The sequence below is a fragment of the Phascolarctos cinereus genome, unplaced genomic scaffold (genome assembly GCF_003287225.1).
Source record: "Phascolarctos cinereus isolate Bilbo 61053 unplaced genomic scaffold, phaCin_HiC Scaffold_3;HRSCAF=262, whole genome shotgun sequence".
Taxonomy (NCBI): Eukaryota; Metazoa; Chordata; class Mammalia; order Diprotodontia; family Phascolarctidae; genus Phascolarctos; species Phascolarctos cinereus.
This window is the reverse complement of record NW_027555736.1, coordinates 188,693,822-188,721,227: the sequence shown is the minus strand read 5'-3', so window position 1 is coordinate 188,721,227 and position 27,406 is coordinate 188,693,822. Positions and strand designations below refer to the sequence as shown.

General features: G+C 45.4%; 1 protein-coding gene across 11 annotated transcripts in view; it reads left to right on the top strand.

The window, feature by feature from the left end:
- Positions 1–27,406, top strand: part of PPIP5K1 (diphosphoinositol pentakisphosphate kinase 1) — a 40,990-nt gene continuing 13,584 nt past the window's right edge. For 3 of the 11 annotated variants that reach the window (XM_021009199.2, XM_021009194.2, XM_021009203.2), the window contains exons 1-27: positions 1–58; positions 3,744–3,918; positions 4,374–4,569; positions 4,946–5,036; positions 5,245–5,330; positions 5,597–5,751; positions 5,896–5,997; positions 6,627–6,788; positions 6,938–7,059; positions 7,216–7,317; positions 7,704–7,790; positions 7,886–7,961; positions 8,107–8,216; positions 8,316–8,398; positions 8,618–8,749; positions 8,930–9,051; positions 9,364–9,546; positions 10,597–10,738; positions 10,949–11,172; positions 11,509–11,636; positions 11,841–11,955; positions 12,120–12,227; positions 12,815–12,931; positions 13,060–13,224; positions 18,490–18,580; positions 21,783–21,908; positions 22,533–22,595. In XM_021009199.2, coding sequence (XP_020864858.1) covers positions 3,772–3,918; positions 4,374–4,569; positions 4,946–5,036; positions 5,245–5,330; positions 5,597–5,751; positions 5,896–5,997; positions 6,627–6,788; positions 6,938–7,059; positions 7,216–7,317; positions 7,704–7,790; positions 7,886–7,961; positions 8,107–8,216; positions 8,316–8,398; positions 8,618–8,749; positions 8,930–9,051; positions 9,364–9,546; positions 10,597–10,738; positions 10,949–11,172; positions 11,509–11,636; positions 11,841–11,955; positions 12,120–12,227; positions 12,815–12,931; positions 13,060–13,224; positions 18,490–18,580; positions 21,783–21,908; positions 22,533–22,595 — 3,235 coding nt within the window. In that variant the 5' untranslated portion in view covers positions 1–58; positions 3,744–3,771. Of the gene's footprint in view, positions 59–3,743; positions 3,919–4,373; positions 4,570–4,945; positions 5,037–5,244; positions 5,331–5,596; positions 5,752–5,895; positions 5,998–6,626; positions 6,789–6,937; positions 7,060–7,215; positions 7,318–7,703; positions 7,791–7,885; positions 7,962–8,106; positions 8,217–8,315; positions 8,399–8,617; positions 8,750–8,929; positions 9,052–9,363; positions 9,547–10,596; positions 10,739–10,948; positions 11,173–11,508; positions 11,637–11,840; positions 11,956–12,119; positions 12,228–12,814; positions 12,932–13,059; positions 13,225–18,489; positions 18,581–20,362; positions 20,560–21,782; positions 21,909–22,532; positions 22,596–26,223; positions 26,407–27,406 lie in introns of those variants that run through there. The other 8 variants (XM_078151373.1, XM_021009200.2, XM_078151374.1 and 5 more) reach the window with 5 other exon arrangements.

Here is a 27,406-nt window from a genome sequence, read left to right as displayed (position 1 = left end):
GGGTCCCTGTCAGGTGCCCGCTGCCGGCAGGTTCGGCTGCGCCGGCTGAGAGAGGCGGGTGAGTGAGGGCCCCCGGCAATGGGGGAGTGGCTGGGGGCTGGGGTCGGGGGCGGTGTCTGAGAGGGTCGCAAGCCCCGGGCCGCCAGGGCTGGGGGGTCGCGGTCAGTAGGTGCGAGCTGCGGGGTTGGAAAGGGCTCAGGGGAGACCCGTCCGTGTCAGCGCAGGTTGTGTGACCTGGGCGCAGTGGGGGGGCGGTCAATGTCGGGGGCGATGGGGGAGGGGGAGAGCTATTTGGAGAGGGGGGAGTCCTTAGGGGGCGGGGTCATCGTCAGGGGTTAGTGTGGAGCCCCGCGGATGCAAATCACTGCTTGTTCTCTGGAACGGGGTGGGGGGGGGAGGCAGGGGTGGAAGAGAAGGGAAGGGGGGGATGAGGGGGGAGGGAAAGGAGGTTGAGGGGGGAGTGTGAGGAGCCTTCTGGAGACACGCAAGGAACTGGGGAAGGTTAAAGTCGGAAAGGGGGTGGGGTGAATCCCGTTTAGGGGTGAAAAGAGTGTTGGAAGACGTGGGATGCTTCTTGTTTTGGGGGCGGGGAGAATTCTGCCCGGAGCCTAAACTCGTTCTTTTCCTTCCCATCCACGAAAACCCGCATGAAATTTTTTAAGCAGGAACTGTTGCATGCAGAGGTTTCCCGAAATGCCTTTGATTCAGGGATGCGATAAGGAATTTGGGTGCCTTAGGCAAGGTTTTGGAAATGTTGCTTCCCTCATTTTGACAACCCCCCCCCTTTCTATTCCCCCTACCCTGTGTCAGCCCTTCCATTCTACTCCCCTTGCCCCCCCCATTAACTCCCTTCCTTCTATCACTCTCCACTACCCCCATACTCCCTTTCCTTCCCAAACCCTCTTTCCTCCTCCTCCCACTTTCTATGGGAGGCTTTGAACCTTCATTGTAGCAATGCATCTTATCATAGAATGAATACTTATGTGCCATGGAGAGTGAACTTTCTGGAAGAAAAAAATGTGTGCATTTATAAAAATCAATATTAAAAGTACCCTTCGTTGTGATCCTCAATATATTTGTTAATTTTGTTTCCCCTTGTCCCAGTTTTGCCTTCATCTCAAGGTTTTCTCCTGTTGTTTCACCCCCTGCTCTCTCCTCCCCCTCCTCCATTCCTGATCCAAAGCAGAAGTCCCTAGAGAGGAGACTGCTTTCCTTTTTCTCTGTTGATTCAGTCCAAAGTGTCTACCATTTAGCTAAGAGCAGAATCTGAGAATATAGTCTTTGTTACCATTATATATTAGGGGGGGAGGAGGAGGGAGAGAATGGAAAGAAAACGGAAGGCCCTGGCAGAGATATACTGACCCCAGCTTCTTGAAAAGATACATAGAAGTAAATCTTACTGTAATCGAAGTATATGCTTGTTCTCTTACACAAGCCTCCTTCGTAGCAAGCCCAGGCTTATCATTGCTGTGGACACTTTCTATTTTACCCTTCTTGATGTCATCTAAGGCAAGGATTCTTAACATTTTTTTGTGTGTCATGGACCACTTTTTGACAGTCTGGTGAAACCTGTGGACACCTAAGAATAAAGTTTGCTTATATTCATAATCGAAAAAAATGCTGAACTTCAATTAGACATTAGTGAATATAAATTTGTTACTTTTCCCATTCGAGTTTATTTACCCCCTGAAATCTATCCATGGACCTCAGATTAAAAACCCTTGCTCTAAAACTTCGGAGCACTAGCCTGTGGTAATTCTTTCCTGATCTTAAGAAGTCATTTCTCTTGATTAATAATGACTCCACCTGTCATTTACCTGGTTTTGTTACCTTGTTTACCCTTTTTCTATACCTTAAATAAGGGCATCTTGCTTTTTACATTTGAGAATATAAGGGGTCCTTTTCTTTGCCTGTTCTTCTCAGGCTTCTCTTTGGGCTAGCTGTTTGAGGGTTAACACCTATCTTCTTTAGCCATGGTTATAAAAAACCTTTTCTCATTTGTTAAGTAAACCCTGACATAATCAAAGTGTATGCTGTCCCCTCACACAAGCCTTCTTAATAGCAAGCCCGGCCTTATTGATGTTTATGGAGCTTCTTGTTCTGAGTACCTTAACCTAACACCCATTGTCTGTTATTGGGATGAAATGTGAAGTCAATAAGACAACTGTTGTGAACTTAGAGCAAAACCAGAAGGGACTCCATGGGTGGAAGTGCACAGGGTCAGAAGAATCCTAGACATGAGAGGAAAGTCTGTTGCAGAGGAAGAACAGGGAGGACAGAAAAAATCTAAGCTGCTTAAACTCAGCACTGTACAGAGACTTGGGAATGCTTATAAGGCATGAAAATCAGGCCAGGTCACTGAGTCCAGAGTAATAACAAAATGATATAGGCACAGAGGCATTCTACAAGATACACAAAAGGAAAAAGGAAAATGTTTTTAAGGCCTAGAAAGGACCAAGGAAAATACAGTTCTTTGAATAATGATTGGGGGATAGGAAAAGGACACGGAAGACCAAAAAGATAGAGGTCTCTGTGGAAACAAGTAGTTATAATTACATCATTAGAGAAAACACCGGTACTGGGAAGGTATAAAATCAAAACAGATTACTGAAGAATATTTTAAAAGGTTGGATGAATTTAAATACATAACTTCTTCCCAAGCTAAAGTAAACACTTATATAGCATTTTCCAAAGCTCTTTATTTATGATAACCATGTGGGGTAGGGAGTACAAGTAGAAGTGTTCTCATTTTGCAACTGAAGAAACTGAGCCTCAGATAAAATAAGTGGCTTGCTTAGGGTCACATTAGAAAGTGGTAGAGTCTGGATTTGAACCCAGGTCTTCTGATCCTAAGTTTGGCATTCTTTCCATAATGCCATTATGTGGAACTTTCAAGCGGTTATTTTTGAGAGTTTTTGCTTGCTGTTGTCCAAGGTAGAATCCTGTCCTGTGATACCTGAAGCTTAGGATCCTTGATGAGAAAAATTTTTGTGGAGCACTCAGCTCTCAGTCTGATAGTATGTTGGTAGAAATGTGACTTCCTTTAGTCCAGTCTCCCTAATAGTTTTATGGCCTTTGTTTTGACATCTAGTCTTTTGTACATGTCTTTGAGTTGGAAAAACAATGGGTTAGATGGAAGCTAGGTTGTGAGAGGCTTTGGTGCAGTTGACACTGCAGTGGACTTCTGGGTGGAATTGAGGATAATGATCTCAGGCAATGAAAAGTGGCATCATTCAACTTTTGTTAGGGTCCCTAAGCTTAGCACTGTGAGGAGAATGAGAGAGGACTAAGAAAATTCCAAATTAAATTCTAAGTCTAGAATGTCAGTGTCAGCCCTCTCTGTCAGCAAAGAACTCCCCCGCCTCCCCGTAGCCCTTCTTATGAGGAGCTGCTTCTCCCACTTTTTGCTGAAGACACTATTTCACTGGAAGAACTGAGGAAATGTCAGCCTCATAAGGGTTAACTCCCTGACTCTGGAAATAGTTTCATTCCTGGATAACCTTTGGCTATTCCCTTTTGTCTACTTTTCTGACCTTTAAGTATTTCGATTTCTCCTTCTTTCTTCCCTACTTCTCATCACCTTGCACTTGCTCCTGATCTGCTATAGTCTCGGTGTAATTTCTTCAGTTTAGTTTCCCTGCTTCCCCTCATGCTCCGTGTGGTTCTCTCTACAGTATTCTGTATTGGCTATATTCTGTATCCTCTAGCCTTCATTGGGGCTGATGGAGTGCTGTCTTCTGCAGATCGGGATGAGTGGGTCTCCTGGTGGGAATGTGGTCGCTGTCGGCCAGTGAGATCGAGAGTGCCACACCCCGCTTCTTTGTTGGAGCTGGGGATGAGGGGCTGGGCACCCAGGGAGCAGGCATGAGTATGGAAGAGAGCGAGAGTGAGCTTCTCGAAGATGAAGAAGATGAAATGGTGAGTACATGACGAATAAAAGGTATAATGGTGAAGCCACTATTACTAAAGGCAGTATTCAGTGGTGGCCACTTCTCTACCCTCTAGAAAGGCCTGATCTACCTGCCTTCTGTTGGCACTTGGCTCTTTTCTGATGTAAGGAGATGGCAGAGTACTAAAACAAACTATTTCATTTGTAGAACTCATTAGAATCTAAGGGGTTGGTGGCTATCTGGGGAACCTGATGCCTGGTCACAAAAATACCCTGTGCTGCTATGGAGAAGACATTATTCCATGGATGGCAGGAGTCCCTAAATTTGTCTTGGGATGGGAGGAGGGGTATGCCTGTGCATAGGAGCACTGTTCTCTAGGTTTGACTGTATCCTGTAGCTTATATATATGGGGGAATCTTTGTGTCCCTTGGAAGTCCTGACACCTTGTATGGAAACTTTCTGACAACATCTTCCACACTCTAGCCCCTTGAGCGGCAGATTATTGTTGGCATTTGTGCCATGACCAAGAAGTCCAAGTCCAAGCCAATGACCCAGATCCTAGAACGACTATGCCGCTTTGACTATCTAACTGTGATTATTCTGGGTGAGGATGTTATCCTTAATGAGCCTGTGGAGAACTGGCCATCTTGCCACTGCCTCATCTCTTTCCACTCCAAAGGTGAGAACCTCGGGGAGAAAAGAGAGTAGAATGGGATTGGAAATTGTGGGGCTTAGGAGTTTAGATTTGTCCTTCACTGTTTCATCTCATTGGGAGAGTAACAGTGAATGGGGCTGCTTATTCCTTCCTCTTGACACATTTGAAAAAACAAATGCCATCTTTGTTTGCGGGGGCTATACACTGCAGATCTTAGGACAGTTCCACAACTTTTACAACCATCAGAATGTCTGGGCTCCTGGAAATAATTCCAAAGGATCTTTTGGATGTTTGGGAAATGAGTGAGGGGTAGTGGTGGGTTAGTATATAGAGGGGTTCAGTGGAAACTGACAATTCTCAGTTTTATGATGTTTGTGTCTTGGATTCTTTTTTCTACTAGGCTTCCCCCTGGACAAAGCTGTTGCTTATGCCAAGCTTCGAAATCCCTTCCTCATCAATGATCTGACAATGCAGTATTACATCCAGGACAGGTATGGCTTCCTACTGTCCACTTAAATATATGGGACTGAGTCTTCCTTCATTCTTGCCCACAGACTTAGCCTCTGGTATTTGGGGAGCCCTTTTGGGGGAAGGACAAAACCAGAAACTTGGTTCTCTCTCACACTGATCCTGATATCCTCATCTCCACCCCACTCCCACCCCTCAGGCTTCCTCTAGCTAATAGTTTTGGGGTTGCAGGCGGGAAGTATACCGAATCCTGCAAGAGGAGGGCATTGATCTGCCTCGATATGCTGTGCTTAATCGTGACCCTGCCCGGCCAGACGGTGAGTATCCAGCCCTATCCTTTGCCCAGCCCTCTGGGCTTCAGCCTCGTTCAGTATCCTTAAGATTTTCTGCTATTACCAGCTAAGTAGGGCTTTGGTTGTTGTATAGGTGGGAGGGCTAGGGATCCTGGGATAGGCTTCTGGGGTGGTTCCTAGGATGCAAGGCTTGTGGATTTGAAGGTTGCAGAGACTGAGGCGCTGGGGGGTTCTAGTGGTAGAAGAGGTGTGCCCAAGGCCCCCAGAACTGACCATATTCTACCTCTCAGAGTGCAACCTGATAGAGGGTGAGGACCAGGTGGAGGTGAATGGAGCTGTGTTTCCCAAACCATTTGTGGAGAAGCCAGTGAGTGCTGAGGATCACAACGTCTACATCTACTATCCCAGCACAGCTGGTGGGGGGAGCCAGCGCCTCTTTCGTAAGGTGTGGGGGCAGTCAGGGATATGGGGAGGGGCAGAGAGATGGAAGGATAGGGATGGAGTCGTGGGGTAAAAGCTGAAGGATTCAGGAACAAAATGGCAAGGGAGGATGGACTCACATGTTTTTGAATCTCTCTCCATTTTGTAGATTGGCAGCCGAAGCAGTGTGTACTCCCCTGAGAGCAGTGTCCGAAAGACTGGATCTTACATTTATGAGGAATTCATGCCCACAGATGGCACTGATGTCAAGGTTGCAGGGAAGGGAAGGGGGTGTGGGAATACAGGTTACACATATCATACCATTTTAGAGGCAGAGGGGACCTCGGAGGCCATGTAGTTCGCTCCTCTCATTTTAGAGATCCATTTCCTTTTCTTCTTATATGGGGAAAATGAGGCTTTGAGAATTTAAATGAATTGCCCAAAGTCACACAGTTAAGATGTTATTGTGTGGGGTGGGGGAGTTTGGAAGTATAAGGAGGGGGCATACAAGGTAAAAGCTGAGTGTGGATTTAGTAATGTACTGAAATTACAAGGTAAGTAGTAGAGATATTGGATTTGAAGCATTTATGACATTTGTAAAGTAGGGCTGTGAAGGCACTTGATATACTGCAGTGGGGGGATTTTAAAAATAGAAAATGGAGGATAATATTGGGGTACTGGTGGAGCAGCCTTCATACTTATACCTATATATTCTTAGTTGGATGAATATTGATTTTCTTAGGCCCAGGATCTTTATTCTAAACCAAGCTTAACCATAATGCCCAAAGTCTCTCCTTTTAAAATGATTTATTTTCCATAATCTTTTCAAGTATATGTGTCGTGATTGGCCTGAGGGAACTGTGTGGCATGGATTCTCTCAGGAATTATATATTTTTGTAGGTGTATACAGTGGGGCCAGATTATGCCCATGCTGAAGCCCGAAAGTCTCCGGCCTTAGATGGAAAGGTGGAAAGGGACAGTGAAGGGAAGGAGATTCGATACCCAGTCATGCTGACTGCCATGGAGAAGCTAGTGGCCAGGAAAGTCTGTGTTGCTTTCAAGGTAGAGGAAGATCCAAGTTGGTGGGATGGTGCTTTTGGTGAGGGGAAATATAGGATAAATGGGATGGCAGGGAAGGGGAAAAGGCATGAGGAATTTGGGAAGAAATTATTTCTGCAGCCTGGTTTTATCCTTCACTTTCTGTCCCATAGCAAACAGTCTGTGGGTTTGACCTTCTCCGTGCCAATGGTCACTCTTTTGTCTGTGATGTCAATGGCTTCAGCTTTGTCAAGAACTCAATGAAATACTATGATGACTGTGCCAAGATCTTGGGGTATGGTATGGGAGACATTGTTTTGGGTGAGGGGAAGCCAGTCTAGGAATGAGGTTATCCTTTGTTTCCTGTTTAACAGAGATCTTCTTTTTTGCAGTTTTTTTTGCTTACCATTACAAGGAAGATTATTATTTTTCTATGTCGTCTTCTTTCTAGGAATACCATAATGCGGGAGCTTGCCCCCCAGTTTCAGATTCCATGGTCCATTCCCACAGAGGCTGAAGACATTCCCATCGTCCCCACCACATCTGGCACCATGTAAGAGACAGAGAGAAGCTGTAGCTAATTTTTTTTTGTTGACTAGTCAGTGGAGTTAAGTGACTTGCCCAGGGTCACACAACTAGTAAGTGTCAAGTGTCTGAATCCAGATTTGAACTCAGATCCTTCTAACTCCAGGGCTGGTGCACCACCTAGCTGCCCTAGAAGCTGTAGTTATGTACCCACAGAGATATCTGGGGCCTGGGATTCCCAGGACTGACGGATAAGCACCTACCACCTCTCCCTAGACTGACAAGGGGATCCCTTTCATGAAGTATCCTTAGCCACATCCCCATTCTTCATTGCAGATAGTACTCTTTTCCATCTAAGGCACTCATGAAAAGGTTCGCTGACTAAGGTTGCTCTAACATATGCCTTTTTCCCAGGATGGAACTCCGTTGTGTCATCGCCATCATCCGTCATGGGGATCGAACTCCGAAACAGAAAATGAAGATGGAAGTTACACACCCCAGGTAAGGGGAGGGTCCATATACTGAGTGAAGAAGTAAATTCTTCTCACAGTTCTTGAGTCTCCCACTTGTGTTTTCCTTCACCCACTCCTACCCAGGTTTTTTGCACTGTTTGAGAAACATGGTGGCTACAAAACTGGGAAACTGAAACTGAAAAGGCCAGAGCAGCTGCAGGTGGGTAACCTCATTGGGGAGAACAGTCACTGTAGGAGGAAAGGATACGAGTTTGGGAAATCCATCTAGGAAAAATGTACAGTGATCCTAAGATAGATGACTGGTGAAGAGTTGTGAATACATCCCATTATTCCCCTCTCCTCAGGAGGTGCTGGACATCACTCGGCTGTTGTTGGGAGAGCTGGAGAAGGACCCTGGTGGTGAGATTGAAGAGAAAACAGGAAAGCTGGAGCAGCTAAAGACTGTGCTGGAGATGTAAGGAGTGGGGTGAGAATAAGGGAGCCTGATATGGGCTGTCAACCATGGAGTCTGTGTCCTGGGGTTGGAATGGACAGTGGACTCTGTTCTTGGCAGGTATGGTCACTTCTCAGGCATCAATAGAAAGGTACAGCTGACTTACTACCCCCATGGAACCAGGGTCTCTAATGAGGAGCAAGGTGAGATGTACAACTCACTCTAGCTCTCTGAATCTCTAGCCCACTAGACCTGTAGAACATCTGTTCATTGCCCTGCCTCCTTCCTGCTTTTCTAGTGTCATTCCCCAGCTTCTTCCCTCTCAGAATTATTGAGGCTAACATCCAGACCTTCACTCTGTACTACTTAGATGTTCCCAGAACGTTACCCAGGCCCAGTTCACTGCTTTCTACTACCCTTAGATCAACAGCGGGAGACCCTGGCCCCGTCTCTGTTGCTGGTGTTAAAGTGGGGTGGGGAGCTGACTCCTGATGGTCGGGTCCAGGCTGAGGAGCTGGGACGAGCTTTTCGCTGCATGTACCCAGGGGGCCAGGGTGAGTGTGTTGAGGAGTAAATGTATGGTGGGTTTGGAACAAGATAAATATGGGGTGAGTGGGGAAATAAAGGGAAAAAATCACTGTGGCAAGGAAAAGTTGAAGGGGGGAGGAATAAATTCCTTCTTCCCTGCCCTAGGATCCTGACAGGTGTCTGTTTGTGGTCCTCTTCACTCCCAGGGGACTATGCTGGCTTCCCTGGTTGTGGGCTTCTACGTCTCCATAGCACTTATCGCCATGACCTCAAGATCTATGCTTCAGATGAGGGTCGTGTACAGATGACGGCTGCAGCCTTTGCCAAGGTGTCCACCCTAACCCCAAATTCATGGACATTGGCAGTTGGAAAAGCTGCTAATTTAGATGGAGGGTTAATGCAGTGCGGGAATTTTGGGTGCTCATCTCAGAAGGATAGGTTGGTGGCTCGATGACTGTATCTGACCCTTTTCTGCTCTTCTGGGAAGAGGAGGTGGGAGGTAGGAGCACCCCTGCCCCCACCAAGCCAGCTCTGTGTCTTCTCCATAGCCCCTTAGGCCCATTCCACCCCTCCACCACCAGGGCTGCTGGCCCAGAGAGGGGATTAACAACGCCCCCACTCCCCATGGCTCCTGTCATAGGGATTACTGGCACTGGAGGGGGAGCTGACACCCATCCTGGTGCAAATGGTGAAGAGTGCCAACATGAATGGGCTTCTGGACAGTGATGGTGACTCGTTGAGCAGCTGCCAACACCGTGTGAAGGCGCGACTACATCACATTCTACAGCAGGATACACCCTTTGGCCCTGGAGACTATGAGCAGGTCTGAGCTTCTTTGTGCCCTTTACTCCAAATATCTTGTTCTGGATCCAATAAATAATACTGTCCACACCCCTTTCTGCTAATCACACAGTAACTGCATTTAGACGATTAGGTGTCCTGTCCTCATCTTTTGGTATTTGTGGAATCCTAGGGATTCCTTAGGGCACTGCTTCCCCTTCCCCAGTGGCCCTGCTTCATGACTGTGTAGATGCCTCAGGGTCTTGAAATGGAACCCATTCTGGTGGACTCAGATCCCATTTGTGTTATAGATTGGAACCAAGTCAGGAGACTTGCTTTACCTTGGTGTTGCACGTAAGGAGCTATTCTAAACCCAACCTGTTAAAGGAGTTTTCCTGACCGAGTTTCATTCTGAAATGCAGGGTTAGTTTAGAGTCACTCTTTCCCTGAGACAATCTGATTTCCACGGTTAGCATAGGCCTTGGAAAGAAGGAGACCATTTGCCAAATTGAGGTTGAACAGCGTCATTCCATTTCCCCTTACCATTCCTGTTTGTGTTATTCTTTGGGGAATTTGAGTGGACTGGATAACTGGATACTTTTTCTGGGTTGGTATAAGGAGGGGTAAGTGACTCCACTTCTTCTTCTCTTGGTTAGGATGTAATGAGGCCCCACTTACTTCTCTGCACCTTGCTAAGTATCCAGTTGGATGGAATTGATCTTTTGTCTCTTTTTCCATCCTCTACCACTTACTATAAGGTGGACATGTAAGATTCTAGGTTGTGTGAATTATCCCCATACCCTTGTAGGGCTCATTTACGTGACCAAGAACAGTCGACTTCACTGACAAATCCTTCTTCGCTTATGTTGACCTAAGGCCCTTCCCTTCATCCCCTGCCCCCTTTACTGACCAGAATTGTCTCAGGTGATAGAGAACTCAGGCTAATGTCTCTAGATACTAGTTATCTATAGACATTAATAGATATAAAGTGTTCATCATAGGGAGCTAGCATGCATTTGCTTTGTGATTATCCAGATCCAGGGATCTGGTGAGGGGCTCTGAGCTTATGATACTCTTTCTTTGTTTCTCCCAGTTGGCCCCTACCGGCAGCCTCTCCTTGCTCAACTCAATGGCCGTAATTCAGAATCCCGTGGAGATCTGTAACCAGGTATTCGCCCTGATTGAGAACCTCACGCACCAGATCCGGCAACGGCTGCAGGACCCCAAGTCGGCAGGTGGGTAAGAGCACTGCCATCTCTCCCCTAGGGTGTTGTCAAGGTTCTGTTGTCTCTTCCTCTGGGTGACTGGGGGAATCGTTATCTTCCCTCTTGGACCCTGCATAATTGGAATCTGTTTGCTCTTCAGGATGGTGGTGGTGGTCCAAATCATGGTCCTTAACTCATGTTAGGGGTCTGCCTAATGTGACTTTTCCCTGTTACCTTCAGACCTACAGTTATACCACAGTGAGACTCTGGAGTTGATGCTGCAGCGCTGGAGCAAGCTGGAACGTGACTTTAGGCAGAAAAATGGACGCTTTGATATCAGCAAAATCCCTGACATCTATGATTGTGTCAAGTATGATGTGCAGCACAATGGGGGCCTGGGGCTCCAGGGGACAGCAGAACTGCTGCGACTCTCCAAGGCGCTGGCCGATGTGGTCATTCCTCAGGTTGGTTCTGGAAATGCTTCATGGCTGGAGTCTGGAAGGGCAGCAGAAAGGAAGCATAGAGGCAGAGTGGGGTTAGTTGAACTGCTCTAACTCTCTTCTGATGACCAACCACACTTGGTTGCCCTTGGACTGTGAGTAAGAGCAAAGGATACTGGCCTAAGTAGATAATCCTCGTAATACATGGAATGGGAGTAATAGTGGGTTTGAAGAGAGACCCGGGAAAGATAGAAAGCCAAGAGGATAGTGCCAGGTTTGGGGGGAGGGGGGAGGGAGAGTAGGCAGAAGCAAAAGGAACACAGGCTCCACTGAGTGCTTACTTAGCCTCTGGTTCTCTAGGAGTATGGGATCAGCCGGGAGGAGAAACTGGAGATTGCTGTGGGCTTTTGTCTCCCATTGCTGAGGAAGATTCAGCTTGACCTACAGCGAACCCATGAGGATGAGTCTGTCAACAAGCTGCACCCCCTGTGAGGGAGGGTTAAGGGGCATTGAATGGGGGTAGGGCATGTAAAGGGCTCTTGGTGAGGCCAGAACTGGAACAGTTAGAGAGACTTGGGCACAGGAGGACTACTGAATATGAGGGAGAAGTCCTCTTTAGGGATGAAAGAAAGAGATGGTGGAGGGATGGTGTTATGACTATATACTTATGAATGACGAGGCAACTTTCTCAGGTACTCCAGAGGAGTGCTCTCCCCAGGTCGCCATGTCCGCACCCGTCTCTACTTCACCAGTGAGAGCCATGTCCACTCCCTGCTCAGTGTCTTCCGTTATGGAGGCCTTCTTGATGTAAGGACCCTCTGTCTCCACCTGCCCAGCATCCTGGGCAGCTCCTTTCTTTAGTTCTCCTTGGCCCTCCCCCAATCCCAGCCTCAGGCCCACCACCCCTTTCATTCCTTTATTGTCCAACCCCTCATCTCAAGCCCTGAGACGCCTTTCCTCATATTTGGTAGGAATCTCAGGATGCACAGTGGCAGAGGGCTCTGGCTTATCTCAGTGCCATCTCAGAGCTCAACTACATGACTCAGATTGTCATCATGTTATACGAAGACAACACTCAGGTGAGGAGATGTCAGGGTAGGATCAGGATAAGATCTAACCTCTCTACCCTCAGCCGTTGCTCAGAGAAGGAAGTCATTGCCCATCCCCATGATCTGTGGACCACAATGTGGGAGATCATTTGGATTACAGAGTACTGCATGAGCCAGGATAGTTAGGAGCTTCTTAGTAAACAGAACCACTTCTGGGGATAAGTAGTGCCAGAAGGAGCAACGTGGAATGCAGCCACTGGACCTAGAGTTAGGGTGAGATGAGAGCACTATCTAGATAAATCACCCTTCTCTCCAAGCTTCAGAAGTGTTTCTTTAAGTGGATTATGTAATGACCAAGTTCCTATGGGAGGTAGAAGAATAACATTTATACTTAGTCGAGTTATATGAACAAGGGACCACAGGGCTGGGGAAGTGAGGGTTCCTTAAACCTAGAGATTGCGGTAGAAGAGATTCACTGTAATATGATACTGAAGAAGGAGGCAGGCTTTAGAAGCCTGAGAATTAGGTACTTTTCTTCTTGGAACTCCTTTTCATCATCTTCCCTGTTTCTTAACATCCCATCCTTTGAAATCCTCTCATCTGGTGGTATCCCCTAGGATCCATCATCAGAGAAGCGATTCCATGTGGAACTGCACTTCAGCCCTGGAGTGAAAGGTGTTGAAGAGGATGGCAGTGCCCCCACCGGCTGTGGTTTCCGCCCAGCCTCTTCCGAGGTGGGCAAGGTTGCTGGAATCTGGGTCTCAGAAGCTGGGAGATAGAGATCTAGGGAGTTGGTGGCAGGGAATGAAGGGGCTGGGTATAGAGAAGGCAGTCACCCCTTCTTCTCTAACACACAATGCAGACTGAGGAGCTGCAGACAGACAAAGGCAGTATAGAGGACCTGTGTCGGAGTAAGGGTCGAGATGAGACAGATCGGGTATCACAGACATCACCCCAGCCGCCTGAGATCCCTGGTCTCCCAAGAAGATCCCCACTCATCCGCAACCGTAAAGCTGGCTCTATGGAGGTAATGGAGAGAGGAGGGGAGAAAGGATGGGAAGGGAACACATTGGACACTATCCATGTATAGTGTTCTCAATCACTACCCCTCCCATCCCCCATACTCAATGACTTTGGGAGCTCTAAAGTAGCATCAGTCCCTCACCTCCTGTTAACAGAGTGATATTAGTCTCCTGATTCCACAGGATGCTTCCTTGTTTCTAGAACTCTTCCAGATCAACTGGTTTGAAGCCAGAGAAATCCCAGTGATGGAGGGGCAAGAATGGTAATGCGGAGGTTAGGAGTATTGAGATGTTGGACTGAGAAGACACCTGGGCAATGTGAGGAAAGGCAACTTCTTAAAAATTAGGAGGCTGAAATTGGGTACTTTCCATTCCTATATGACCCTCACAAAAATCTTTGTTCAGATGTCAAAGTCTTTTTAGTTCTCTTTCCTGGAAAGGAAGGTTATCTTCATTGAGCTATGTGAACCCATTTTTTGTCTGGAGAGACAATCTGTTTGGCCGTGTGATTAATTTTGGTTTCAGAGGCTTTTTTGTACTGTTTTCTGCTCTGGAATATTTTGTTCTGTGTTCAGTTTTGTGGCATCTTTCTCTCTTTTTCCTGGTCCTCAGGACTCTATGAAGATCTCTCAGGATAACTTGAAACTGGCTTTCATAGTCATTTCATGATTTAAAGGTCTGACTAAAGAGGTGGCTGGGGAGCCAATATAGATACTACCTTTTCCTTGGAATCATCCCTTGTTTCTTTGTTATCTTTTTTTAGATTAAATTTTTTTTTCAGTCAGGAAAAATCTGCTTTCTCTCCCTCCTATTCCACATACCCCTTCTCCACACTGAGAAGGAAAGGAAAACAAAATTTCTTCTCTGTGTTGTCAATCAAAGCAAATTTCCGTATTGGTCATGTCCAAAAAGAAAAAAAACACACACAAAATGCACGTACATATATACATGTCTCATTCTGCGCACTGAGTCTTTCACCTCTACCAGGAGGTGAGTATCATGTTTCATTATTAGTCCTTTGGCATCATGGTTGGTCATTATGCTGATAAAATTTCTAAGTCTTTCAAAATTGTTTGTCTTTACAATATTGCTATCCTTCTCCTTCTGGTTCTGTTCACTTTACTCTACATCAATTTATACGACTACCCAGGTTTTTCTAAAACCATTCACTTCATCTTTTCCTATAACATAATAGCATTTCATCATATTCGTTTATCATAGCTTGTATAGCTGTTCCTCCCAGATGCCAGTTCTTTGCTTTCTCAAAAAGAGCTACAAATGTTTTTGTATGTCTTTAGAGTTTGTTTTGCTTAGGACTGATCTCTTCCTTAATTTGCCCTCCAGTTCCCTCTCCCCCTCCATTGAGTGAAATGTATTTCTGTACCCACTCTGTGTGTGTGTGTGTGTGTGTGTGTGTGTGTTTGTGTATGTGTATTCTTCCCTCCTTTGACCAGTTCAAATGAGAGTGAAATTCAAGTATCATTCATTCTCCCCTTCCTCCTCGTTAGACTTTTACATGAAACATTTCAGTACTTCATGATTGTTTTAATAAGAGTTTAAAGTTGCATATGTAAGGTAGACTTCTTCAGGCAAAGTAAAGCTAGTGCTACATTTTTTTCCCTCTTTGTTGTAATTCAGCACCTGATGAAGTCCCCACAAATGCATATCACAAAATAAAAGCTGTACAGAGACAGAAGGGTGCCATTTCCAGCATCAGAATACACTCATTACTTAGCTGATCAACATTTCCACCAGCTCTCTGGTGTGTGATGCCTCTGAGGTATTGTTCAGGCAGGTGACACAGGACTGATGAGAACTTCAATGTCCTTGGTTTTTCTACTCCAGGAAACTAGCTTTAAAAAAGTATTCTTAATATCCCTAGATAAACACAAACAGTAAAATATACAAGAATAAAAGATTGTAATTGATTGAACATGAAAGTGTAAACTTGTTATTTGTAATTTGTTTTTAAAACATTTTAATTTTAACAAACTAGTAACAACATTTTCCAGTTCATTTTCATGTGCCCATTTAAACTTCTTTACTTATTTGTATTTATCCAGATTTTGTTGGTGCTTCTGTTATTATTTCCAAAGTTGAAGTCAATGTGTATATTGCTTTCTGGGATCTGCTTTTTTCACTCTCTATTACTTCATATAATTCTTTGTATATTTGTTTATGTTCTTCATATTTTTTATTTTTTGAAAAGTTATTATTTTTGTTGATGTGTTTTATTTTTACACCACATTTCCAAATACACCCTCTCTCCCTTTTTTTCTTAAGGGGAAATTTATATAGTGCTTTCTGTTTGCCAGGCACTGGACTAAGCATTTTTTTACATATGTTATCTCATTTGACCTTCACAACAACCCTGTGAGGTAGTTGCTGTTGTTATCCCTATTTTATGGTTGAGAAAACTGAGACAAACAAAGGTTAAGTAACTTGCCCAGAGTCACACAGGTAGTAAGTGTCTGAAATAACTTTTTTTTTTAAATAACTTTTGAACTCAGGCCCAGCATTATCCACTGTGCCACCAGCTAGCCAATATTAGTTGCAAAGATTTAAAAAACAAAGAGAAAAAAACTCAGTGCAGACAAAACCTAAACAATATACCAACCATATCTGACAGACATAGCATAATTTTGTACCTTCTGCAATGTAGGGAAGAAAGTACATTTTCTAAACTTTTTTGAATGCTATTATAATATTACAATTATATAGCAGAGATTTGTGTTGTGTTGTTGTCCTTTCTATTTACATTGTTGTCATGATGTATATTGTTTTCCTGGTTCTACTTCACTCTTTTTTTATTTTTATTTTTAGGTGATTGGGGTTAAGTGACTTGCCCAGGGTCACACAGCTAGTAAGTGTCAAGTGTTTGGTCTGAGGCTGGATTTGAACTCAAGTCCTCCTGACTTCAGGGCTGGTGCTCTATCCACTGCATCACTTAGCTGTCCCCTACTTCACTCTTTTTAAGCACATATAAGTCTTTCTTGCTTCTCTGAATTCTTGGTCTTCATCATAGTTATCATTTCTTATGGCATAGTAGTATTCCCTTATATTCTTATACCACAGTTTCTTCAGCCATTCTCTAATCAGATACAGTTTTTTTAATTAATTTATTTTGATTTACCAACAGTCACTTCCATATGCTTTTGAGTTTAAAATTTTTCTCCCCCTTCCTCCCCAAGACAGCGCGTGATCTTGATACAGGCTATACATGTACATTCCTATTAAACATATTTTCACATCAGTGATGTAAGTAAGAATTAGAACCAATAGGAGGAACCACCAGAAAAAGGAAACAAAACACAACAGAAAAAAAAATAACAAAGAGTAAGCTTTGATCTGCATTCAAACGCCATAGTTCTTTCTCTGGATGTGGAGAGCACTTTCCATTGTGAGGCCTTTGGAGATGCCTTAGTGCCTTGTATTGGTGAGAAGGGTTAAGTCTATCAGATAGTTTTCCCCCCTAGTTTTTATATATTACAAATATCATTGCTTGGAATATTTTTGTATAGATCTTTTTTAAAATCGTGTCAATAAAAGCTTTATGATCTAATCCTAGTAATGGAGCCCTGGGGCCAAAAGGTGTGAACAGTTTTATAGATTTATTATTTAATGACATTTTTGGGGTCTTGACCTGTGATTTTATTAGTGTAGAGAACCACTGGTTTGGATATCCTCTCCATTGATGCAGGTTAGCCACTTGTTAACCTGGAATTTTTGTTGCCTGGATCGTTAAGAGGTTAGAGATGGATCCATAATTATATAGGTAGTATGTGTCAGAGGGACTTGAGCCCATGTGTTCCTCATTCCAAGGCCTGTTTTTTATCCTTTGTACCATACTGCTTCTTATATAATACCTTGCTTAACTAAAGAATCAAACCAATTCATAGCTCCACCAGCCATGAACTAGTAAAAGCATGCCTGTTTTTCCATAGTAGTGCCAGCATTTAATTTTATCATATTTAACCATCTTTGCCAATTTGATAGGTGAAGGGTGGCATCTCAGAGTTATCTTAATTTGCGGGTTTTTTTTTTAATCATTAAAGGGTTTGAACACTTTCATGTGATTATTGATCATTTAACTTCCTTGTTATGAGCCCATAAGGATCTTTCTGCCCTAACCTCAGTCTAGCCTTCTGCCTAGGAAGGATTGATATCTTCCTGGCCTACCTAGGTATGTTCTCTAACCTCATAGGAAACCCCTTTCCTCTATTCTCTGGTTAGGTACCCTTGTCATTTAATCAATCCTGTCTCATTCTGCTACTTGCCTTCTACCTTTTCTCCATATTCATGTGTATATTAGGGTATGAATGTGTGACTCTGATACCATATGTATCCAAGTAGTCTGTCTCTCCAGTTATAACTAGCTTTGCTTTGTAGGAGCTGGAGGTAGAGGGGTGGCCTTCTGCAGCCCTGTGACCAGCTCTTTTTATCTGGTTTGCTTGCAAGTCATAAGTATGCAGTGTGCAGGCAGGCTGACCAAATTGACCCTTTGGGTATGGCCTGTGGAAGTCAAGAGACCTCCCTTTGCCTCTCCCTGCCATTGGCCTACAGCCCAGGGCTGTGTTCACCACCCACCTGGCATCCTATGTACAGGTCCCCCTCCCCATCCCCTTTCCTTTTCCCACCTTCTGTCTCTGATGCTTGGGACCTAGGGGCTTAGCACATCTTCCAGGTAGGGCAGGGCGTGGTGATTGGAGGAAGTGATCAGGTGTGATCTACTTGAAAATCCATTTTTAATTTCTAGGGTAGAATAAGGTAGGGTTTAGCCAAGGTAGAGAAGAGGGAACAGGGTGTGGCTGTAGGGCAACTGAACTTTCTACCTTCCCTGTGCAAGTAGAGATGGAAAAAAGGAGTCATTAATACAAAGACTTGGCCAGGGGTGGGTGGGGAGTGGGGGTCCATCCAGACTGTTTTCTGTTTATGACTGAGCTATTGTAAACCTTTTGAACCCTAGGAAGGAGTGTATAGGAAACAGAGAGCTTTCTGTGCTAGGAGTAGGAGGAATGGTTGTTTCTTAGCTGGAATGGAACGGGCTGTGGGGAAAGGGAACAAAATGATTTCTATTATGGAAGAGAGCCTGGGCAGCTCTTCTCTCTCTATACCTGTCTTTCCCTCACATCTTCTCATCAGTGCCCTTTCACCCTTTAGCTCTTCTGATATTGGCTGCTTGACTTTGCAGGGAACCAGAGATTCAGGACCTGGGTTTTAGTTTTCTGACCTATGTAGGGAGATGGTAACATATGATTTTTTTCCCACAGGTACTGTCTGAGACTTCATCCTCACGACCTGCTAGTTATCGTCTATTCCAGTCTTCACGTCCCCCCACAGAAATGAAACAAAGTGGCCTGGGTATGGTTTCCCAACCTTTGTTCTTCCGTGTTGGGTAGGGAGGTCTGCTCTATGACTGCAGCCATTCCCAACCCTGGGAGTTGGGTATACCTAAGTTTTTTGTTGCCAACTGGAAATGGAAGTGGCAAGAAGTGTACTTTGGATGTGAACTTTGAAATCAGGTGACTGGTTTCCAGTTGTGAAAAATCACTCCCTTGATTCTCTGCATCAGTCTGTTTCCCTAGATTTCCTCAGTCCTTCCGGTCTAAACTGGACCTTAAGGAAGGAGGAGACTCTGAGCCACCAGAGTCATCAGATATAGAGCTCTGAGCAAGGACACCTAGAACCCTAGAGTTATCCCACACTTTCTTTGAAGAGCTGAGACCATCTTCTGAATCCTAATCTGCTTTTTCTTTCCCAGTTCCCATGCCCTCTTCCTCTGTACTCTCCCCATTCCCTTCTTCTCCTTTCTAAATGTAAAGATAAAATTGCAAGGGGGTGGTACTTATTTGATATGGAGATCTCCAGTAAGTGTGGGGGGCAAGGTGAGGAAGGCAAGCCTTGAATGTCTCTTAAACATGCCTTGGACCAAAGGATACTTAGAAAGAATCTTAGTGTTTGGAAGGCGGGGAGGAGGGAGTGTTGCTCAGTAGGAAGGAGATGCCTGTCCACTCAGTATCTCCTTTATCTCAGTGTCTCGGTATCAGGCCAGTGGCTTGAGGTTGGCACCAGGAACACGTATTTGGGAACTCTAAGCTTGGTCTCCTGATCCCTGTGCTTCTTATTATCCTAGTCTCATTTGCCTAGCTTTATCTATGGTCTCACTATCTTTGTCCATGGAATCCACCCTGGCCTCAAACTTGATCAGAACACTAGATCAGAACACTTGTTCACTGCCCTACCATCCTTTGCTTGGAAGGATGCATCTAAAATCTCTTTTAAAGATGGGGTATAGATCTATGGTTTGGGGCACTTTTTCCCAAATGCCTTGGAAGAGACACCACTCCCACAGAAGAATAGATGAGAGTACCAGCTAAATGGTGATAGTAGCACAAATAGAGTAGGAAGAGGGAAACTAGATTTCAGTAGAAGTTGTGGGACCCAGAGAAAACTCCCCAGAGATTATTACCCCAAAGCCAAGAAGAAAAGGATTAAAGTCTTTCCTGCCAATAGGGTAGGTCTGACTAATGGGGGAACAAAGCTGGTGAGGCCTGGAAATGGAACTAATTTGTTTTGAGGAAGAGCAGAGATTGTTGAGATCAGATCCATTTTTCTTCATTTCTCTTCTTAGAGCCTTCATCCTAGAGCCTGTTTCAAGTATGAGGGATGAGGACAAATCATAATATCAGGAATCGAATGCTGACTTAAAGGTTCTCCTTAAAAGTTGGTTTTGAGGACCAGAACAGAATCTGTCTTCTGAACTACTTTCTTTTATTCCTTGCTAGGTAGACCTTTTACCCCTGTGATTCTAGCCCCCTCCCTATAGACTGAAGGAAAACTCAAGGACTCCCCAGCAGATCTGATATTATCTCTCTTGTAAATGCAAGTCAGGAGCCTTGACAAAGTGTAATTAATGGGAGCTGCCAGTCATAGGAGCTTAGGCAGCAGCTTGAGTTCATCCTTTCACTAAAGTCATTTTGCAGGGCAGAAAACCCATTTAGAGCAGAAGACAGGTCCATCTAGGGGCATCTTGTTTCCATTGTGGGACAGACAGATCTTAGGGGTAGTGGCCCTTCTTGTCTTTCCTTTCGTTTGGGGATCCTGTACTTGATGGACCTCACCAAGATCTTTTCTCTGTTTCAGCCTTATGATTCTGAAGTTCACCCCTGAAGTTCCCCCTTAGAAGAGAAGTGTTGTAAAGGAAAGAGCCATGAGTTTGGAACCTGAGGACCTGGGCTCTGCCACTTTTACCACTTTTACTCTCTAATCTTGGGAAATTAACTTCACCTCCTTGACCTTCAGTATTCTCATTTATAAAATAAAATGGTTGGCCTAGTTAATGTCTAAGGTCCTTTCAGCTTTAAAATCATATAATCCCTATGTGTGTCCCTACCATGTGGACATGTGACTTTCAGTATTGCATTTAGGTAAAGATGGTTGTTGATTGATAGTAAGTCTTTTTTTTTTGTCAGTAATCGTATCTTTTATTTTTGTTATCTTTTCCTCTGTATCCCATTGCCTAGAATGGTGTTTCTCACACAGTAGGCATTCAATACAGTGTTCATTGACTGTGGAGCTCACTGTAGTGCCCTATAATGTTTTTTTTGGGGGAAAGAGGTAAGAGGAATGTGCCAGTATTTTTTTAATAGGGGTAGAGGACTCTACACCATTTTAAGGAGTAAATGTTCTTTTTTTTTTTTTGAAATTTTTTTTAGGCAGTTGGGGTTAAATGACTTGCCCAGGGTCACACAGCTAGTAAGTGTCAAGTGTTTGGTCTGAGGCCGGATTTGAGCTCAGGTCCTCCTGACTTCAGGGCCGGTGCTCTATCCACTGCGCCACCTAGCTGCCCCAGGAGCAAACGTTCTTTTTGCTTGGTGGAATTGTACTGTCAGGAGACCTGCCCAAGTAAACATAAAGTTTCAAAGTCTTAGTTTTCTCTTTTGTAAAAGGAGGCTGTGTATGGTGATCTCCAAGGTTCCTTACAGCTCTGAAATTATTTGAGTCCCATGATTCCTTTCTTGGAGAAAGTTTAAGGCCCTGAATGCCTGGTTGGGGAGGCAGAGGGAATGAAAGTCTATGAGGAGAGTAGAAGGGAACCATTAAGACCCTAGAATCTGGTCTCTGGCTTCACCCAAAGTTCTTCTTCTCTCTGCGCCTAAGGGCCTGGGGTGCCTCAAGCTCTGTTGCCAGGATGGGGGAGCATCAAATAGGTATGGAGAATCCAGGAGAAGCTCTTTCCCAGCTCTCTCCCCTGGCATTTTAGGGAATCATCTGAAGGAGGACAAAGTATAACTTGTCCCTCCAAGCAGCTTTGACTCCCGTAAAATGACTAAACTACATGGAGTAGCACTTTCCCCCCTTGCCACGGGCCTGCGCACAAGGCCCTTTCTGTTAACTTGCCAAATATAATAGTGTGTGGCAATGAAGGCTATATGTGGTGGTGTGGCAGCTATAAATGGCTTTGCTCTGTGTGTGTGTGTGTATGTTGTTGTTGTTGTTGTTATTGTTAAGTGTATAGCGGTTGCAGCTTTGTTTGTCTGCTAACATGCTTCCGGCTTTGCAGGCTCACAGTGCACAGGGCTGTTCAGCACCACAGTGCTGGGTGGTTCATCTAGTGCCCCGAATCTCCAGGACTACGCTCGCAGCCATGGCAAAAAACTCCCTCCTGCCAGCCTGATGCACCGAGATGGTATGTGGGTTGGGGGCAGCAGTCCCTATCCTTAGCCCACCCCATCTCCCCTTCATCTCCCTTATAAGCCTGTGGCTAAGGAACCATTTAGTCTTCCAGATGACATTGCAGCAGAAGTAGCCCTACTATGTGGGTGAAAGAAATAGTCCCCCGCTAATGTTAGGTACATTTCACTCCACATAGCTATCCAAGTGCACTGCAATCATTTTACTTCTACCTTGTACCCTTTCTTTCCTGCACTCTAGACATTATGGGTGGATAACAAGTAGTAGAGAGGGGTGTGACACATTTATGGCTGGAACCCCAAGAGCTCCAGCTGAGGTAGCATCTGGGATAGGGACCAAGAGTCCTACTGGGACTTGATTTCCAGATAGAAGCAGACCCAGGATGTGGTGAAGATGAGAATATATGGAGTAGGCTTAGGGTAGGGATGGGATATGATTTCTCATGGAGACATTTTATAAGGGGAAGGATTTATGTAACTGTCAGAGAAGTGTTTGTATGGAAGTTGAAAAACGGTCAGATTTGGGTGTAGAGGACAAAAAGGGTATGTGGCAGGTAGAGCCTAGTGTAGGGGGAAGGGACAGATGCAGGTATAATCCCCATGATGTCTTCTCTCCTCAGAGTTCTTGTCTGTCCCGGCTGTAAAGCGATTTTCTGTGTCATTTGCAAAGCATCCGACTAACGGTACGTTTGCTTCTGACTTGATGTCATACCTCATCATGTCACCTTCACTGACCCAGATACTTACATCTGACCCCTGGCACTGACTTCTTTCCTTTTTCTCTGTGTGTTGACACCTTGCTGTGTCCCTCACTGGGTCCCCTGCCTGAACAGTCTCTTGTTCTGATCATGACCACTTCGGCTGTGTACACCCTACACTGTTCCTATCTTCTTGACTAGTCTCAGTCTTACCTTCCATCACCATCACCCCCATTGTCATCTTTGTCATCATCATCATCATTAAAACTCTGTTTAAGTCCCTCTCACAACATTCCCAGTTTGGGGCCTTGTATGGATATGAGAAATTATTCCCATCCTCAGGGAGAGTACTGTATAATGTCTAAACCCTCACACCCTTTTCCTTCTCCCCTGTAGCTCGTGCAAGTTGGATCTTTTAATGTCCCTCTCTACCTTTTGTGTATAGGAGAAAAGACTAATTCCTTCCTATTTGGACACGGTGCCCTATCCTCCACTCATTCCCATTCTTTTCACCTTCAGTCCATGGGGTACAGAGTTTCTTTCCATCTTCTTACTCTTACCATTGTATGTATGCTGTGTGGTTCTTGTGCTCTTGCCATCTGCTTCATGTTGCTACTAACCTGGCATCTGGGCCTGGAAGGCAGAAATCCATAGTGGTAGAGGCAGGGGGAAGGAAGGGAGTCAGTTCCAGCATCAGACTGAGAGGAGTAAAAAGAGCAGTATTATACCCTCAGTTTATCGGCATCCATTCTATACAACCCAAGCTTACCCAGGGCATAACTTGCCCCAAAGAACCTGGAAGTGGAGGGATTAAGTCAGAGTATCCAAGGGAGTTGAAGAGCTAGGACTGCAGGTACCTGACATGGAGGGCTTTGGGGCACCAATCTAAGGACTGTTGAACTGTGAGTTCTTTGTGGGACCCTGGATGGGAGGCGGTTGGGAAGGGAGTGGCATCTCAGTACTGAAGTTTAATCCTTTGTATACTTGTTTTTATCTTGGGGATCTGTGTTTAGAGTAAATGAAGTTTTCTGGCCACGACCTTTTTCTTCCCAAGGGCTAAGATCCTCCAGAGGAATCAGGGTCAAGCCCAGCTACCTGGAGGGATCTCTTGATTCTGGACCCCTGCTTCCAATCTAATCCCACCCCATCTGCCACTGTGACCCTGGGCATAATCAGGCCTTTGTGCTGGGATCTCCCTGTCTGTTCTCTCTCCAGTCTTACTACCTACACTAGGCCATGTTGCCTTCTCTTTCTGGACTCGAGAACCCCCACTTTCCCAGTCTGAATATGCTCCAGCCTCCCTGAGAATTGGTGGCAGAAGTGCTCCCATTCAAAGTGTGGAGGCCAGGCCACCATATGCAGCTGAAGAGGAGCTGATTCTGAGCTTTCCTAGGTCTTCTGAATCATGGTCATCTCTAGAGCAAAGCCTAGAACCCACATTCCTAGAGTATCCTCAGTATTCCCGGAGCTCCGCAGGAGCCCCAGCTTCAGAGTATGAGCTTAGAAACCATAGGCAAAACAGCCCTCCCAATCCAGAAAATGAAGTCTAGTATCTGATGTTTCCTTTCTTGAAGTCTGAGGTGGCAGCCCTCCCACAGAGAAGAAGGCAGGGTTGGAGAGAGTTCAAGGACCAAGCAGGAAAGAACTGCTGCCACATTCTCTTTTGCTTATTTGCCAACCCTGCCTGTATCCTCAGAGCTCTTATGGCCCCTGCCAGTCTTCTTGCCTTTGAGCCTGGAAGTTATATTGGCCAAGAAGCTCTCAGATTTAACATCTGCTAGGTAGCAATAAGGGAAGCCAGGAGTTGCCATGTTGGAATAGACAGTCTGGTTTCTACTCTTGGCCTCCAGGATGTCCCTGAGGTTCTGGTAAGGGCAAGACTTTGCATGGCTGATAGCATGACCACAGAGGTGACATGTGTCTCTGTTGCTCACGGCAGCACATTCGACATGTATGGGTATGCCTAACACCATCTGTCGTCTCATCAGAATTCTTGACTTCAAAGCAATGCCTGGAAAAGTTAGATTTGGAGGAAAGGCAGAGCTACTTTCTTTCCTTCCCAAAATGTGAGGCCAGTACATGGCCCAGCTCTACCCCTGAAGATCTTAGTCCTGAGTTCTCTGTCCCTTGTGGGGACAGTCACATCACATGAACACATCACAGGATTGGAGTAAACTTGACCATATGTGTGATCAGTTATCAGACCACAATCTGAACCTATTTGAGGAAGCTAAGATATCATGAAAGAAGAGACCAGGACTGTGTGAAATGGCTTTAAGCTGTTGTCAGTGTGTGCTGAACAATTCCTGGGATATCTGGTGAAGGCCACAGTTAGTGCTCTTCAGATTGGTCTCTGGAGCAAGACTGTCTGAGAAGCCTAAGTATGAGCTCTAGTAGTGCCTATAGCCCATCTATGTAACGTCTCTAACCTGACCACGATTGCTTAGCTCACACGTTTGCTTCTCTGTCTGGCCCTGTGCTCAGCCTCCACCCAGCCATCTTTGCCCACCCCTTGGGTCAGGCCCTCTAAACCTGTGATCCTCTCTAAGAATCTGTCCCTTCCTCTGTCCTGCACCTTCCTTCTGGGCCTTTCCATGTCTGCAGTCCTTTGCAGTTTCATTATAGAGATCAGCAATCAACAACGAGCAATTCATCAAAAAGAATCAATATTCAGCCAGCACATAAAGGGAATTAAATTGAAACTCTCCCACCCAGTAGCTGAATAAAATGCAGTCAGACTTAATAGCCATAGGAAGGAAATGAAAAACAGTCCAAAGTCTGGCTCATGTAATGAATTCAGGGCTGGCCGACTCCCTTTTTCTGCAGTGGCTCCTGGGACTTCTGCAAACTGCTTTTCAAATCTTACAGGTACCAGGTTGGGGGATAGGGTGGTTTGGGGTTGTCATGTCGTATAACCAGCAATGCCAGTTGACACTGGTATTTGTATACAGTGACTTTATTGAAACATGATTGGCTGGGTTCCACATGCTTTGTTAGTATTCCTGTACCTGACTTTTTGCCCAGTCTTCTGGACCTGGCTGTGGTTCTCCCAGAGTGTGGCTCAGAGGGTCCAGACATGAGCCCTTGGAAACAATTCAATCTTCGGTTTCAACCTTGATGATGCTCATCTCTGTCCCATTCTTGTCCCTCTTTGTGCCCTTGGTCCTCATCACCTCCATCTTATCTTCAAGAACCCCTTGATCTTGGGAGCAGCCATTTGCTAATGCTGCCCAGCAGAGATCAAGGCCAGGGGTACTTAAGCCAGGATGCTGCTGCCAGCTCATCCCTGCTGAGAACAAAGTCTGCAGGCATCTTTTAAAAAAAAATGCACAGAGCTGGCCAAGTGGAGGCTGGCATGGCAGGGGCCTCAAGTCTTTGCTTTGCCCTCAGACTTCATTTTGCGTTCCTGTCCACCCCTTTTTTTTTCTTGCTGAAGGTATCTTGTGGCATCGTCCCTCTCTCCTCTTTTAGCTCATGTTTGGAGCTGGGTGGCCCACATACATAGGGGTCACGACCCCATCTCCTTCTTATGCTTCTGTTAGCCAGTGTCCCCCTCACTCTCCCTCTTGTTTCTCTGTCTCTCTCTGCTTTCCTTTATGGCCCTGTCCTGCAGAGCTGCTGGACGACCAGCACCCTGTGGTCCAGCTGTTGCGCAGTTTCTCCTCCGATTGCCCAGGGGGCTGGCCCATCTCCCTGGATGCCACGCTGGCGCATCACCTGCACCAGTGCTCCTACCACCTTCGCCTCTTCCGGAACTGGCTGCGTTCAGGCCAGGATGATCCTGAGTGCCTCTACGGTACCCTCTCTACCTAGCTGGCTGCTTTGCTTGTTGCTAAACTAGCAGAAGAGCCCACCTATTTACCTATACCTTTCCTGAGGCTACGTGATGGTGCGTTGAGCAGCTTAGATGGTGCTGGAGCCAGGCTGTCTGGTAACTGTAGCGTTGGCTGCTCTTTTTTCTCCCAACCCCCTAACCCTGCTGCCTCTTACTGCCTCCTTTTCTGTCTTCTCCTTACTGCCTTACTCCTAGAGCTGATCTTCGGAGCATTGTTCCCCAGGCACTCAAATCTATTCAACATAGAGGAATTTCTTTCCCTCTGTTACCGTGATTCCTTCTCACCCCTACTACCATCCTCCACTTTAGAAAGGAAAGAAACTTTCCTCTCTGACTCCTCACTGAAAAAAGAAAATTCCCTTTTGGGTGCTTGTTCCCTTTATCTGAGGAGCCAAAGCACATTACCCAAGGTCAAAGAGACACCACCATCACTACTGCTGCACAGTGGGGAAAAAAATAGGGAGGCTCAGAGTCGTTGGAAAGTGCCTTCCTTGGTTTCCTTAGCAAGGCCTGGGATAAGGGCAGGGCCAGAAGTAGGGAGAAGATATGCTAGAGTTGCAAAGAGAGGACAGAGTCCTTTGAGCTACAAAGTTGGTCCAGTTTATGGTATGGGAGATTGGAGTCTCAAGGGCCTTCTCGTCCTACTCTTCCTCCAATACCCTTAGGGATATATAGAGAACATATGAGAAGGACTGTATTAAATAATTTTTCAGGGGCATACTTGGTCTTCCATGAGGGGAATTTTGCCCCACACCAGTCCTTGCAGTTAAAATCACAAATGTATCTAGCTTTGTTCTTGTCACTACCCTGAGCAGTGAGTGCAGAGACCAACGTTGAAATTATTGGGAAGGGGGTAGGAAAGTGGTTTTCCTTGGAGAGAACCTGACCCATTTTTCTGATTGGTAAATTGCTATCTGTAGGGGCTGAGCCCTCCCAAAGGAGAGATTTTTGATGTGATGGA